General features: G+C 40.7%; 1 protein-coding gene across 1 annotated transcript in view; it reads left to right on the top strand.

Moving 5' to 3' along the window:
* The first annotated feature begins 12366 nt into the window (after positions 1–12366).
* The window catches only part of LOC129765848 (keratin-associated protein 16-1-like), a 15095-nt gene continuing 10198 nt past the window's right edge, over positions 12367–17263 (top strand). Inside the window, exons 1-7 of the mRNA XM_055766285.1 lie at positions 12367–12604; positions 12690–12793; positions 13801–13959; positions 14046–14625; positions 14676–14680; positions 14833–14946; positions 15008–15440. Coding sequence (XP_055622260.1) covers positions 12740–12793; positions 13801–13959; positions 14046–14625; positions 14676–14680; positions 14833–14946; positions 15008–15440 — 1345 coding nt within the window. The 5' untranslated portion in view covers positions 12367–12604; positions 12690–12739. The remainder of the gene's footprint in view (positions 12605–12689; positions 12794–13800; positions 13960–14045; positions 14626–14675; positions 14681–14832; positions 14947–15007; positions 15441–17263) is intronic.

The raw sequence follows: 17263 nt of genomic DNA, 5'->3' as shown, positions 1-17263 counted from the left end.
CACAGTTAAAAATCTAGGCGGAATCATCCGTCACGTATCAGTATAGACTAACCAGCTTTGGCTATATTTCAACTTATTTCTTCTACATCTTCGAAGTGTGACAAGTCCAATCATCTCTGGATTTCGAATAAAAAATTTCTACGAGTGAAGTGTTTGGTCGGTCTAAGTATCATAACGTCGGGAAGTGACCGATTCTGTGTCGAGTTCGCCATTTTCTCCCGTAACAAAGTCTACATCAAAAATGGGTGGATTATATATATGATATAACCGCAAGGTTAACGTGGGACTACCTGAGCTTTGCAATTATTTGTTTGTATTGAGTAAACTTTTGATTGAATAAAACAATTTCCGAATTCAATTGAATTCAATATATTTGCGGATTCGGATTCGGGATTCCCACAAGTACATTGAATAAGAAGTCTGTGTTCGGGAAATCGTAAATCGGGCCAATCAAAACTAGGCAGTTAGGGCGTTTAGAGAACGCTTGATGTTTCACAGTTTTTCAATTGTTTATCTAATGAAAAATAACATTTTATTAATTGCGATAGAAGCGTAGAAATATTCCGTATTAATTGATGCATTACCAAAGGCTCAATAAAGTGAATTTACAAGGCAGCGGCAAACAGTGTTTTTGAGATTAACGGGCAGTGGCAACTATCTTCTTCTTCTTCTTCTTCTTCAATGGCACTATCGTTCCTAATGGAACTTCGCCTTCTCAACGTAGTATCACTTGCGTCATTTTTATTAGAACTTAGCCGAGATTTCTATGCCAAATAACACGCCTTGAATGCATTCTGAGCGGCAAGCTCTAGAATACGCGTGATCACAGTGCAAGTCGGAGGGAATTTCTTTGACGAAAAATTCCCCCGACCAGAACGGGAATCGAACCCTAACACCCGGCATGTTAGTTATGACGCTAACCACTCGGCCACGGGAGCACAAAGTGGCAACTATATTGCCACAATTTTTTTAACTGAACAGTCAATATAGTGTAAAAAAAAAAGTCACAGGAGGGTTGTGTCCGAGACACGACCGCATAGTTGGATTTCGTAGGATTTCGTTAGGCTCTCTGCTGATTTTGGATATGTTTGAAGAATTACATCGTTAAGCTCTTTGATAATGATTCGGTGGCCCTGAAAAGGGCCCTTTTTTGGTTGTTGGGTATTGTTAGTTCACTCCACCAGTGCATACCGAATGATGATGATAGAAGGATGGTAAACAGTCGTTGGATGATGCGTATCAGATGAAAGATACCGAAGTGGAACGAGATATGATGAAAACCGCCCTCTGTGGTCCTAAACGAGATGCATCCTGTGTTATGTATGGATGAAATAAAGAGAAAAAAAAACTCACCAATGTTATCAGTAAAAACATGTTACTTTAATATAGAGAAAACATTTTTGAAATGGGAAACGAATTTTCTGTTTATTCAACCCAATGCGAATTTTAAGTGTACTAACAACACCTAATACTATATGTAGAGCATATGGGAAATCACCTTTTCTAATATTTTTTCACTTTTCCAATCTTTTTCGCCTATAAACTTTTCTATAAACGACCAGTTCTCGAGCTGGAACACACCTTGACTTTTATTCATGAAAATTGAAATAAATCATTTTATATTTCAAGTCATTTTTAACACAACTGCTACCATATACAATTTTACACTTACACTTGTGCTAAATTTTTCACAATACACGATCGGGCATTGATATGAAATTTCAAGTAGCAAACAACATTAAAGTTCCAAATTTTAATTTTAATTATCCCCCTATGTCATGTATTTACAATGTCGATTTCCTCCAGGCAACTTGGTTTTAATGTCTCTGTTAGGGAACATATTTCAGTAGGAACAAAAGTTTCCCCTACTTTTACGTATTTGCAATGCCGATTTCTCCCTGGCAGCTTGATTTTGATGTCTCTGGTAGGGACCCGCCGCATGGGTCGTCGATTCGACCAATCAGAAGTGGGTATTTCCGTTAGGATAGGGATTGAGATTTTTCAATTGTTCGATAGTTAGTTACATGACATATATTATTTTATTCAAGGTGAAAAATTGTTATAGAGTGCCGAAATCGTTTGATGCAATAATCTCATCAATCCATGAAGAAATGACTGAGCAACAAACGTTTGAAATTGGACATTTTTCACGATGCGATCGATTTTCGTTTTTCAATTTGTACCCCCATATGTTCCCGAAAGACGTAATCCTACGTCAAAAAGTTAACAATTTGACGATTAAACTGGATATATTCTCTTTCGATTGCACTAACCACTCGCACTACTCTCCGACGCAACGAGTAATCTTTTTTGCCTAAATACGGGCGTTTAGTTCACAATATTGATGCGTATAATGAATTATTCTCCATTTACCGGTAATAGGCATTTATCAGTTATTGTATTGTATGTTGCCCAATCAATTCGTGCTCAATTCACATTTTTATTGTGTCTTCTAACAACTAACAATTCATGTAATTGTGGTCCAGGATGTCATAATATCGCGCATGTTATTTGGTTATGGTAAAATGCAATTAATTAATTTAACTGGTTGCTGATTTAGAAGATCGAAAGAGTATACTCGCGCATATCAGATTATGATAGCATGAGTAGTCGCGATCTTAATATTATGCTCTCTAAATATGTCGTCCTAAAGGTGGCCGTACACTGTTTGCCCGGAGGTCAAATATTTGATATTTTTTGACAGATAAAGTTTGAGTTGATATTTGTACAAACACTATTTTGTTTGCTACTCTTCAATTTTCAACAGTAGTAATATCAAACACCGAACATGGAAAAAAATCAACTGAAATATTCAAGGTAACCTAACAATGTACCGACAGGTTCGAAGAACAGACTGAAAAAATATTTTAGGCATCCAATAATTGAATATTTGCTTGTCGTGTTTTGTGTACAATATATTTGATCAGTACACGTTGACCAAATTTTATCTGTCAAAAAGAGTCAAATATTTGGCTTCGGTCAAACAGTGTATGAGCACCCTAAGGAACCCGCTTCACTTCCTCGAATGCACATGCCAATTCTCCTTTCCCTTTCCTATACATAAGCAGAACTTAGCACCCAATGAAATCAATTCACTACAGCAGTTACACGAACTTCTCTAGAGAGCACTCAAGGCCATAGAATACTCAATATAGGGTAGAAGTACCTATCATCCCAATAGTACCAATTATGGTAATACGAGTGAGTTTTTTCTTAGTTTAGAAAGCAAATCTTATTTTTAAAGGCTCTAATACGATTTTTGAACGTCAGAAATCTCTCCTTTGTCGATTCTGGTACTTGATTCCATGTGAAACCTTTTTCTTTTGTTGAAAATTTTTAGTTTGAAAATAGTGTGTCGTATTGATGCTTGCTTCTTAGCATATTGCTAAGGAATATGCGTTCAAAATAATGTGATTTTTATGCTGTGAAGTGGCTGTTTTGATGCAAACACAGTGTAGACGCATACATTACAACCTTCTTGATATTGTGATTCGACCAATTTATACGATTTTATCGAAATAAACGTGTATTTTTGTATTACCATAATTGATACAATTTCACATCTACGTGCCAGTTTTCGCAATTGACGAATTTACGTTGGATTTACAACCAGATGGCGCAGCGCGTAAAATGATGATGTTTTGTTTTTTTGGTATGGAATTCGTTCAAGTTTTTTAGAAAAAGCAGAATTTATCTTCAAATTTCCCGGTTTCAAGTATTCTCTCTACGCTAAGAAGGTTATAAATCGCCAACGTGGCAACGAAGGAGAAAATGCTATTTTATCTATAAGATATTTCTGTAGTCATGAATTAATTTGACTTAGGTTTATATTTACGAAGATATTAACTATTAAGACTTGTGTTTAAAAATGATACATGATGACTCTTTGTCTTCTTCTGCATAATTGAATAAACAAAAGAAAAGGCTAGTATAGGCTTTAAACGAATGTACATTTTTAAACAGAATGTGGTTCCGGATTCTACCGCGTTATCTAATCTAACCCGTTAAATGATACAAGTGTGATATTCCATTACTACTGGAATCTATTTCACGTAAAACTCCTATTCTTCCAGACACGTCTATCTTCATTGACAGGTTAAACAGCACTCTCTTTGTTTACCTTTCACTAGCAGAGCTACACTCTAAATTCAGGATACCACATCCTCCCCTGGCAGTAACAACAATGTAGCGGAAAATAATCTAGTTAACGAATTCGTTTTGCAGTCTTTCAATACTTCTTTTCATACTTCTTCTTCTTTTTTTTCTTTGTTCACGGAGACTTTAAATCATATGATTCATTCGCATCCGGTTTCAATTGAACAGCGTTCTCGTTATGTACTAGACAATATCCATGTGAATGGACTTCCGCAGTATCACAATGCATACGATTGATTGATTCGCCGTAATAAGGAACCCTCATCCTCCAAAGACGCTAAAACATCAAAAGAGATTAACGTTCTTTTTTTTTTATCCCATTTATTTATTTAAGACTCATTAGCATTTTAGCTGTAACATAGCCGAATTTTAATCGTGTACATGTCACATGGTTATCATATCTATAATTAGCACATTACACAGTTGCCATTCGCCAGTATTCCTTCTATACCATTACATATGGTACATTCACACAGTAGCCATTTAGGCGTAAGGGTATTCTTTCTGTTCTTCCATTATCCAGTTGGACCACCGGACAGCGGAGACAGTTGTTTGATCATTGTTGAGTTATTTATAGAACAGTAGCCCGATGTGTCTGGCAGAGCAGAGCAGTTGTATGGATGAATCGATCTTATTTCGACCGTGGATCGATCTCCATCGCTGATGATTGTTGCGTGGACGTAGCTATTCTATAATAACACAAAGATGGTCAATGAGGGCCCTGAGTTTTGAACTCACGATCGATCGCTTACTAAGCGAACGCGCAACCAATGTGGCTACGGAGACCCCCCCTAACGTTCTTTGGTTCGAAAAGAAAAATAACTCATTTGATAAAAAAAAAAAAAATAAAATAAAATAAAAAAAAAAATCTCAAATGGGGATCAACATAGGGTAGGAGCCTGCCTGTTGGTCTCAAATGTTCCTATCTCACGCCTCCACGAAGATCATATGACGACATTTTTAGATCGGGCGTGAACTGGAAACACACACCTGGTCTTGGCTCCGAGAACGGGTGTCGAAAGTGGCTAAGTGAGGGGGTGCGAGCGAGTCAGAGCGCTATATCTCTCCCGGGGAAGGCCTCCCGGGTCATGGAGGCCTTGCCAACCCGCTGTCTCCCGGGCAAAGGAGATACACCCAGAAAATGGAGCTACGTTCACGAAGAATACTCAGAATGCGATCGCCCGAGGAGGGTCCCCGAACTGGAGCTGGTCCTGGAACGGGCGTAAGAGCGAGCGGCCAGCGGCTGGAGGGCGATGTGCAAGAGCGGGCCACCAGCCGGGTTCAACCCGAAGAGCTACCGCTACACGGAAACAGCAGCCATCGACATCACCCAAGAAACGCTGCGCCTACGAGACGTGTTGCGACTGCCAGACGACAGTCGTCCACACTTGTGGGTACCACTAGGCGCCGGATCATGTGGACACACGAAATGAATGAATTCGTGATCCGCGCCTATTACATCTGCACTGCTTTGGAGACGGACATGAGCGGTCGCCCTCGAATACTAACAATGTTCGAGGAAGCGTATCCAGAGTTCGTCGGGAGGCTTGATCAGAACGCGATGAACGCGAGGCGTAGAGCGATAGTACGCAACAACATGCTCTCCCAAACGCAAATCGACGAGATCAAGCAGCAGGTGCAGAGAGAATTCCGACGAGAAACTGCAGGCGGTACGTCTGGCATCAAGACGTTGATGACATTTGCCGGATGTGCCATCAACCAGGTGAAAACATAGAGCACATTATGGGAGGCTGTCCCGTTTTGGCCAACGCAGCCTACACCGAGCGCCACAACAACGTGGCCCGTATTGTTCATCGACAACTGGCGCTCTAATGTGCTCTACTGGAAGACAACGTACCAAACTACCGGTACCTGCCTGCACCTGTCCTGGAAAATGACCGTTTCAAGCTGTACTGGGATCGCACTGTTCTGACCGACCTCTCGATCCACCACAACCGGCCAGATATAATGGTTTACGACAAGAGCGACCGCAAAGTCACCATCATCGATGTCGCTATTCCACTGAACCAGAATCTGGAGGAGACCCACGGTCGCAAAATCTGCAAGTACCGACCATTGGCCGTGGAGCTCAAGGAACTGTGGGGGCTAAGGGAGGTCCCAAGAATTGTTCCAGTCGTTCTCTCTGGAACTGGAATTATCCCGAAGACACTTCTGGAAGCGCTAAAGGTGTTGAACATCGAGAAGGAATTGGCCGGCATCCAAAAGTCGGTCATCCTTAGCACCTGCGCGATTGTCCGACAATTCCTCGGTCAGGACTAAAACAGCACGAGCATGCAGATACGTGCATTCCGCAGAGCCTAGTCCCCCTTTGGCATTCAGAAGCCCGGGGGCAGGTGAAAATTCTGGCTAGGTTCGCCTAGTTAAGAAGTGAGATAAGTCTGCAAAAAAAAAATACTGCCCGTCTCAAGTTCATTTAATTCTTAAAGCTCACCAAAATTATTTGCTTCATCAGCGTCAGCGTCTATCAAATCAATGTGTAATACTATGATGTTTGAAAAATTTACATTCATTTTCATAGATGCTGCCATATATCGGTTCTCAATGTTTTCATTAATTCTATAATCTACATCGAACTAATCGATATCTCGGCACAAGAGATATCGATCACAAATATTTCAAACAATGCATATTTTCCAAAAAGGTAGATAATTTTCTACATAAAACACATTCTAAAACTTAACGACTATTCTCAACCGCATGTAGACTTCTACATGCGAGAATTTTTTCCTTTCGAAATAAATCATTCAGCTCATAACTGCCTCAGCTGCAGGATACCGCTTTCCAATTTATTGATTGTTTACCAGTGCCACGCTTTTTACAATCGTCTTTGGCCACCCCGTTTTATATTGTGAGAACACCGTCATTCGCACACCATGCTATTGGTCTTGGGCTTTACCCGACTCAATATAGTAAGTAAGAACTACAATGCACGCATACAAGCTGGCCTTGGGCTTAACCCGACTCAACTGCTTCAAATGCAATGATTTTGGCTTTGAGTTGAGCTCAGCGCAAACAAACCAAATATTGGCCTTGGGCTTTACCCGACTCAATATGGTAAATATGAACATATACACTTGCAAGCTGGCCTTGGGCTTAACCCGACTCAACTGCTCTAAATGCAACGATTTTGGCCTTGAGCTGAACTCGGCGCAAATCTAACCAAACATTAGCCTTGGGCTGAACCCGACTCAATATGGTAAATATGAACATATACACTTGCAAGCTGGCCTTGGGCTTAACCCGACTCAACTGCTTCAAATGCAATGATTTTGGCTTTGAGCTGAGCTCAGCGGAAACAAGCCAAATATTGGCCTTGGGCTTTACCCGACTCAATATGGTAAATATGAACATATACACTTGCAAGCTGGCCTTGGGCTTAACCCGACTCAATATGGTAAACAAATGACATTTGATATGATTACATGCATATTTACTAGTTGGCCTTAGGCTTAACCCGACTCAACTGATCTAAATGTACTTGGCGCAAATTTATCCAAATATTGGCCTTGGGCTAAACCCGACTCAATGTAGTATCTGAATAAAATAATATATATAACTATATACGGTCTTAGGCTCGAACCGACTTATTTTTTTCTGGAGATGATTTCAACACAACATAACGTTCAACAATCTGAATGTTATGTTTTCTACATTACTGGCAGCACTTCAGAGAAAATTGAATCTCCCTCTATCACCGTTACCTTCATTGTTTCAAAACACTGCTCATCGGACGCAAAAAATCTTTTTGACGTAGGATAACGTCTTTCGGGAACATATTGGGGTACAAATTGAAAATCGAAAATCGAGCACATCGTGAAAATTGTCGAATTTCAAACGCTTATTGCTCAGTCATTTAATGATGGATTGATGAAATTTTTGCGTCAATCGATTTCGGTACTCCATAACAATTTTTTATTTTGAAGAAAATAATATATGTTATGTAACTAACTATCGAACAATTGAAAAATCTCAACCCTTATCCTAACGGAAATACCCACTTCTGATTGGTCGAAATTGACTACACATGCGGCGGGTCCCTAACAGAGACATCAAAATCAAGCTGCCTAGGGGAAATCGACATTGCAAATACATGAAAGTAGGGGGTGCTTTTGTTCCTACCGAAATGTATTCACTAACAGAGACATCAAAACCAAGGTGCCTAGGGGAAATCGGCTTTGCAAATATATGCAAGTCGGGGACATTTTTATATTGCAAGTAAGGTGAGTGAACGATTAATTCTAGCAAATAAAATTTAAATTTGGAACTTTAATGTTGGTTGCTTCGTTAAATTTCATATCAATGGCCGATCGTGTATTGTGAAAAAATTAGCACAAGTGTAAGTGTAAAATTGTATATGGTAGCAGTTGTGTTAAAAATGACTTGATATATGGAACGATTTATTTCATATTTCATAAATAAAAACCAAGGTGTGTTCTCGCTCGAGAACGGGTCGTTTGGTTTAAGCTGTCTGTTTTGTTGTGTTTATTTTCACCCAAGGAAAGTTTATACGGCGAGAAAAATTTGAAAAGTGAAAAAATATTAGAAAAAGTGATTTCCCATATGCTCTACAGATAGTATTAGGTGCTGTTAGTCCAATTAAAACTCGCATTGAGTTGAATAAACACTCAGAAAGTGAAAGTTATAAAAGAAAATTACCTTCTCCATTTCAAATATGTTTTCTCTATATCGAAGTAACATGTTTTTACTGATGAGAAAAATGTATAATTGTGTTCGGTATTGGTAACTATTTTATATTCCATTAGTGAGTTTTTTCATATTTCATCCATACATAACATAGGAGGCATCTCGTCTAGGATCACAGAAGGCGGTTCTCATCATATCTCGTTCCACTTCGGTATCTTTTATCTGATACGCACCATCCAACGACTGGTTACCATCTTTATGTCAACACTACTCGGTAAACACTGGTGGAGTGAACTAACAATATCCAACAATCAAACAAAATTGCCCTTTTCAGGGCCATCAAATCATCACAAAGAATTTAACGATGTAATTCTTCAAACATATCCAAAATCAACATATAGCCTAACGGAATCCTACGTCAACTATGCTGTCGTGTCTCGGACACAACCCTCCTGTGACTTTTTTTTTAAGCATAACACTTTCTTCCTGTTCACTTTCATCATGGCAGGATCGCCAATGTGATATTCCATTACTACTGGAATCTATTTCACGTAAAACTCCTATTCTTCCAGACACGTCTATCTTCATTGACAGGTTAAACAGCACTCTCTTTGTTTACCTTACACTAGCAGAGCTACACTCTAAATTCAGGATACCACAACAAGTTCGTACAGGAAAAGATTTTTTTCAGGGCTTCTATTTGATGTATCAAAAGAGAAAAAAATTACAGATTTTGAACAATGAAAAAACACAATTCAAATACAATTACTACACACAATTACAGTCCAATGTCAAGATCCTATCCGTGCCCCTAGGCTCAAACCCATCAACTTTTTGACGTAGGACTACGTCTTTCATTTCTATACCGGGGTGTAAAATCAAAGTTTCGAAAACGAAAGCGTTACGCCGGAGACCGAGATTTTGAGCGTTAATAGCTCCTAAACAACTGAACGAAATGGTATGATAAACACTTCATTCGAAAGATAAAATGTCTACGCGTTCTCCACTTGTTACTTTCTGATCCAAAAACTTGTTTCAATAGTCTTAAAATTGCTTTCAAAACAGGCTATTGAAATCACCAATCGGTATATAAGCGAGCGCCGCTCGGAAATCCACTCAGTTCAAATTGAACAGCGATTGGAGCATGTTGTCGTTGTTGTGGTGAAGCTCTTCGTTTATCATGAAAGCGCGGATGAACGGTGTCACCAAGTGCACCTTAGGCCAGAAGGGAATCCATAAGGAGGAGAGTGATGCCACAAACGGTTCCCCGGGAAGATCTCGAAGCAGCCGCTACAACACACACACACACACATACACGGGCGGAATTCTTTCCGTTTGGATGCCATTCAGCATCGAGAAAGATCCGGAAAATAATCTGCCAGTTCCTCTGGGAATTTAAAAATACATTCATGTGAAAGAGTTTATTTGAATGTTTTCTATCCATGTAACACTGTGACCAAATATGTTTCAATCAAGTGCTATTAACAGATAGTTATCGAGTTAGCATTAACCACTGGTGGGCTTCCAGTATCGAGGAAAATGTGGAAATATCTAATCGTTACTGAAAATAACCTGCCAGTTCCTCTGGCAATTTAAAATTACATTCATGTGAAAGAGTTTATTTGAATGTTTTCTATCCATGTAACACAGTGATCAAATACATTTGGTTTTGTGATTTTTCAATCAATCGCAATTAACAGGATAGCTTCTGAAGATTATTCTTCCCCATTAGTAGTAGGATATTTCCGTGTCCAATATTGGATGCATAATGTGCGATTCACATAGCACGTTACGGAGAAGAACGTCTACGTTCCGTCAACGTCTCCACCAATTCACACATGCAGTCAATGCTTCCACCAGCACCGTCACGTCAAATGCCAAACGAATGATTTATTTAATTTTATTCATGGTGTCGCCACCTACAACAATTTTAAATTGCAATGCCCTCTTTCAAATCAGCATGCCTAGAATCAGTTCTAAATTTAGAAAAATTCAATGAGAATCATTGAATTCAATTATTTAAATGCTTAAACCCCGTAGTCCGACCCTTATGCAACAATAATAATAAATAGAATAATTCTTTCAACTAGTCGCGAATGATTTTCACTCCGAATGACTTAGCTCCAAAGAGATATGGTGGCATAAAAAGTACAGTAAGTTACTTATAAAGCGATATGCTGAGGCACCACTCAGTGTCGCATTGGAGTCAGTTTCGACCAGTAATTGGACATTTGCGACTGGTGGCGACTTTCAATGTGGGGCCATAATTTGGGCCCCGAACTCAATGTTTACAAAAATGTCCAACTAGAGGTAAAAATGTCTAATGAAACGTGTTGCATCATAGATCTGTTCAATTAGCTTAATGTCGATGTAGATGTAAATTACTGTGCAACCAAATCAAAACAAAAGCCGAGACACAAAGCCCAGACAAAAACCAAACGAGCCGTCCGTCTCCGTCAAATATTCTTTTCTACAAACCCTGCCGGTCGTTTTCGTTGAACGTATGCTGACGGGTCGTTACGTTGCTGGTGTATGTGAATGTTTTCATGAGAATTGCATGGTAGAATCATTGACGTATCGTGACGTGACGGGACGTGAACGTGACGTGTATGTTGTATGTGAATCGCACTTAAAACCTTGTGCCTCCAACGTAACGCTCTCGTTTTCGAAGTCCCTCAAATATTCATTCATTCAGAATGAATTCAGATTCAACTTCAAACAAATGATCTCTAAATCAACGATAGTCCTACGTCACCCTTGCGGTTATACCATAGATATAACCCACTTCCTGTTTTTTATAAAAGGCAAAACTATATTCTTCCTCGTGTAAGGATTATGTTCTCTGAAGTTTAAACCGATTCCTTGCCAAGTTTTCACAGCCTTATGAGGGGTTTATGAGGGTTGAGCTGCCTTTTCAACATTAATAAATACGATCCTGTTACTGACATCATGACATCATAACGAAGATAATTCTACGTGTATTGCAATGAAAAGGGATCACAATATTACAGGCTAGGAAAAATAACTCTGAATGTATTACACAATAAAACGTGTACGGAATTCACTCACACCTATTTTCTCCTATCCATTACCTATATTATTAACTCATGACCTATGTTCCCTAAGATGTGAGAACACATTATTTTATTGTTTGCAGTAACAACATTCGCTTATTTTCTAACTTTTAATTGTGCATAATTTCGTCGCGATTCTCCATCTGTTCCATTCCACAGCTGTGGTACGCGACACACGCGACATAATCACGCAACACTTTGCTCTTATGACATCTCTTGGAAACGAACCCTAATACGACCATTACACAGTGCTCGTATCGCCCTCTCCTTTTCGAATCGCCACCAATCGAAGCATACAACCATTCTTGTATTCGAGCAGTTTGCCTTTTCTCCCGTCGGCGCGAAATTTCAAACTACCCCCACTTCTCCCCCTGCTAAATGAACGATTCCGAACACGTGTACCCATGGTAACCGGAAATAACAATTTTTTCAATGGGTAGCTGTAAATTTTCACTGTTCTCTGCCATCATAATCGGTTTGGATCTCGAAGAGAACGGACAGCAGGAAAAAAAATCAAAAGTGTGAAAAATATAATTTGTAGAAGTTTTTAAAATTCCTTTTCATTCAGTACAAGTGAACAACTATATTGGAAAAACCCAGAAGCATCAAGCGGAATATACTAGCAAGTCTCAACCATCAACCAGTGAAGCACTATCAAGCTACTAATTTTTGAAGGCCACTTTCGTGCGGTAGAAAAATCAATACTTTTGGTGAGTATTTCGTGACAAGGGTCGATCGATCCCCCGGGACACGGGACCGTTTACGACGATAAGACAACTCTGGATTACTTTCCAGAGCGAACGCACCTCAAGACCTCGGCAAGAACCGCCCAAGTCGTGTGAAAAATGTGCGACCCGTGCTGCAGCCCCTGCGATCCCTGCTATCCCTGCTATCCTTGCGTAAGATGTCACTGTTCTTCTTCCTGTCACAAGTGCGATCACTGTACCCTTTCCTGTTGCACCAAGCATCGCTATCGTTTCTGTTATCTCTGCTGTCGTCATCATTACTAGAGCACCACCACCGCCATTCCATCGCGACCTCGCGTCCTCCGGTCGTCCTGCGGCCGGAGGGTGGAGACGTTAACGATCCTTTGTTCATAGTTGGTAGTATTCGCGAATGTGCGCGAAAAATCCTCCTTCCGCGGTGAAACAGCGAAATCAATCCGAACGATGAAGGCGGAAGGAGGAGGCACGGAAATTCATTTTTTTTCGGTGAAACATGTTGCAAATCGATACTATTTTGCGATTGGAATTGAAATAGTGTTAGTATTTGGCTCAATGTCGTTTCTTACTCAACGGCAACGGCAACAGAAAAGTGGTCGCCATATTCGAAGCTAGGCGACCACTTTCGTCCTGTGGGTGATGGAGTGAAGTATATAGTGCTTGCGAGCATCAAGGGAGTAATATTTTACCAATCATACGCTTGTGATTCGAAGTAAAACTGTCACTCTGGTGTTGTTACGATCGATTTGCTTGAAATGTTTGTTAGAAGCTAAGCTTAATAGTGATATGTTGTAGATGGTTAGTTCGAGGAAAAATTTAAAGGAACAAGGGTATTTAGCATACAACTCCCTCTGGAAAAGCTCAAAACTGTGATGTAAAAAGTAGCGCTCTCCGCTCGCGATAATTTCAGAACAAAGTTCAAATATTCGAGTGGGAGTGAGTTGTTGTAAAGATATATTTTGTTCGAATCTTAATTTTGATGAAAACGAACTGTCTTATTGTATATGCAATTTCATTCCAAAACCACAATCGAAGTTAAACTTAGAGGAGAAAATTCTCGAAGAGAATTTTATTATAATTACGAAGCCTTGTTCCAAGCAGCAAGTTATACGAATTGAAAACCATGTTTCAATACCACATTAATCCACTCGGGATCGTTCAATATAACGTTATACCATCGTCAGTCACCCCGTTCCCCTTCCTATCTGAACTGGTGGAAGCGACCGCTGATAGTCTACGACAGTACCACAACAGTTCATCACAGCTGGAATCTCCGCCGGAAGGAACCCAACATTCCGGATATACGCTACGAAGAAATGTACTGCGGATGCCAACGAATCTACTAGGTACGTTCCGGAGTTACAGAAGCAAGGGGAACGGGAGACTTTATCAGTGGTCCATCCATTCCATTCGCTTCAGTATGCATTAGTTCGTTATCAACTGCACCATCCTTTCCCCCGTCCTAAAGGGTCCATGTCCCCCACCCTGTGCTCCCGGAAGTTTGTGTGATCCATGTGTTCCCAAGACCTATGCGGCCCACGATTTAAACTGCATGCCCCAATGCCCAACCGTTTGCCCTCCAGTGCAATGCGGCCCGCGATTTATCACAGTTCAGCAGCCTCCCCGAGTTGTCGCCCAGAAAAAGCTCATCAACTGTTGCCGCACTGTGGTTGATAAGCATGTGGTCCCACGAACGAAGACCATTGTGGAACCGAAAATTATCTACCAACCACGCACCTATGTGGAACCTTGCATCATCTACCGGAAGCGAGTAGTGCCCGATCCGAAAATTTTGTACTACAAGCGAATCGTACCCGACCCAAAGATTGTGTGCACCCCGCGTACGATTGTCGAACCTAAGGAGATATGCACAACGATGGTGTGCCAACCGAAGCCACAGATCGTGCAGATCCCACCGCCTCCGGCTTACTGCTGTATTCCAACATATACTGGATTCACCAAAACACCGGCGTGCTCACCGTGCGATCCGGTTTGCCGGCCAAAGCGATGCTAGGAGCCAACGGAGGGAAAACACGTGAGCGAAGGTAAGTGTACAAAGGTGGTGTACAAAATGGTGGTTTCGAATGCTTCATACTTTCATATTTCGATGATTCACGCGCACTGCTCACGCCATTCCACCCTTGTACCTTACCTTTTCTCCCTTAAATATTTGCCCATAAAAATAAATACTAATGCAAAGTTTCATTCCACAAAAGGTACCGGCTCGATGCTGCAAAAGTCGTGAATTGCGTGGAGGAATTCTCATCGCCAACTGCGAGTGTCTCAAGCGAAACGGTCTCCAACATGATTGCCCCCGTTCGGAATGTCAGGTTTGTTGATCTTTCCAAGAACCAAATTCTAGCGAGTATTAATTTTTTCCCCCACCAACAGGGAAAACCTTGTTGTCTAACCAAACCGGAAGCCACCTGCTGTCCGTCGACCTATGCACGACGCTTCCGCAACGTAACCATGGGCAACAAGAGTAACCCGGTGTGTCCCAAGCGCTGTCGGGTGACCACCACCGGAAGCGGTTGCAACCCGTGCGCCATCGACTGCTACTCGTGTCCCCCGGGATGCGGACCTTGTGGACCTTGCGGACCATCATGTGTACCATGTGGACCTTGTGGTCCATGCGGACCATGCGCGCCGTGTGGACCATGCGGACCATACGGTCGCTGTGCCCCTTGTGGACCTTGCGGACCTTGTGAACCATGCGGTCCGGTGTGTGACCCTAGCTGTCCTCCGCTGGGTGATCCGTGTGGTTGTGTCCCCCAAGGTGACTGTGGCCCGTGCGGCGCAGCGACACCCAACTGTATGCCGTGCTGTAAGTAGATTTTTCAATTTTTTTTTTTATTTTTTTTCGGTGCAGATCGTGGTGTTAATCAATACTCGATCGGTTTTGTGAAACAGTCGTTAGACCAAAATAGATGTTTTTGCATTGCTCAGATTTTTCTAACTTTCCAACGTGAAATTATTCTGATGAATTTTTCAAAAAATTACCAAGGTTTTTACTTTCACTTATTCACTTATTGTACAATAATCCGTTTCACGATATGATGAAGATTGTCGCGGCTTAGTAATTTTTTTTTGGTTGTGATTGTACAGAAGATCAATTGTGCATAACAGTGGCAAATGCAGAGTCGACTACAAATTTGATATAATCACAAACTATAGTCACAACTTTCGCCTTCGGGAGTACTGTGACTCGAGGCATATCACGTCATCCGCCGTGCAGAAAAAAATGCCATTGTTGTCTCATGCAACATTCATATGTAGTCCAGATGCTATCAGGAGGTTATGTTCTGTTACCTGTAATTGACTATCTTGATGGTTGTTCTCCGGAAGTAACCTAATTTTCAGTGGACACCAAAAAATTGATTAGCAAAGGTGTTGAAGAGTTTATAGAGATTTCACTTGGTTTGAAGAGGCTTTAAACTTTGCAGTTCATTGGTCTCTTAGGGTGGGCTTAGATTAGTAATATATTTATGGGAAGAAATATGATGAGATTTATAGAAATCGCATCAACCGTTTACACTAGTGTAAACTTATAAAATGAATATATTCATATTTACGGTGAATTTATCCACCTGAAGTAGAACTGCGTCCAACTTTATTTTCTCACCAGTGAGAAATTCACAAGCGTTTACATATGCTGAATTTATTCAAGTTATATATACCTCGAATAAGTGTATCATATTTATTCTCCTCCGTTTACATCTATTTTCACGTGAATAAATCCATCTATAGCTATAGATCTCCCTAATGTAAACCCGTCATTATGTGTTACACGGGGATAACGAATAATAGAAATTTAACACTTTAACGGCCATGGTTTTTTGGCCAAAAAGTTCGTGAAAACCCGGAGGGTCCAATGGTTGATTCTTACACTGGATGGTGCCAATAACCCATCTAGCATAAAATTTCATCCCCATCTGCCATATTAGAGAAAAAACTACCCATGTGTTGTATTGCACACGCGGTCCCAACTCAAGGTAAACGAGTAAAATATCGATAAAAATCATTATAAAACAATTTTTTATAGAAGTTACATTTTTTATAACATTATTTCAAACTCGTAAAATGTTTTCTATTAGAACAATCCAGACATAAAAACTTTTCGGAGCATTTCGGGCAGTTATAAATTGTAATTAGTAGAATAATACAAGCAGTGATGCCAAACTATGATATCGAAGTGTCCTACTATGTATTGATGTCAGTAGAAAACGAAAAACACATTCTTTTAACGTAGAACGTGTGCTGTAGCGCACACGTTTCAAACTTTGGAAGATTTCGCATGTGCAGTGCTGCACTCATGGCCCCAGCGGAATAACTTTTGAATGCAGTACGGCCCTCATGGTCGTCAAAGTGTTAATGCATTGGGGTAAACTGGATCCAGGATCTAAATTGCATCGGTGTCATCAATCCGACAATCCTCAATGATGCTAGTTTTATGTTTCGGGTGGAAGTCTGACGTCGATGGCAGTTCGGTATCTGTCTAGCTTGAAGCGGTCCAACGGCTTCGTCGGCCTCCATGCGCTCGGGTGACATGTGGCGCAGATCAATGATTTGCTGCTGTTGTAGATCCTTCGTGAAGACGTACTTTATGGCTTTATGTTTCGAGCGCCTCTCAAGACCCTGGGACACGAC

This window comes from Toxorhynchites rutilus, chromosome 2 (assembly GCF_029784135.1).
Source record: "Toxorhynchites rutilus septentrionalis strain SRP chromosome 2, ASM2978413v1, whole genome shotgun sequence".
NCBI classification, from domain to species: Eukaryota; Metazoa; Arthropoda; class Insecta; order Diptera; family Culicidae; genus Toxorhynchites; species Toxorhynchites rutilus.
This window is presented reverse-complemented; position numbering and strand designations above follow the sequence as displayed.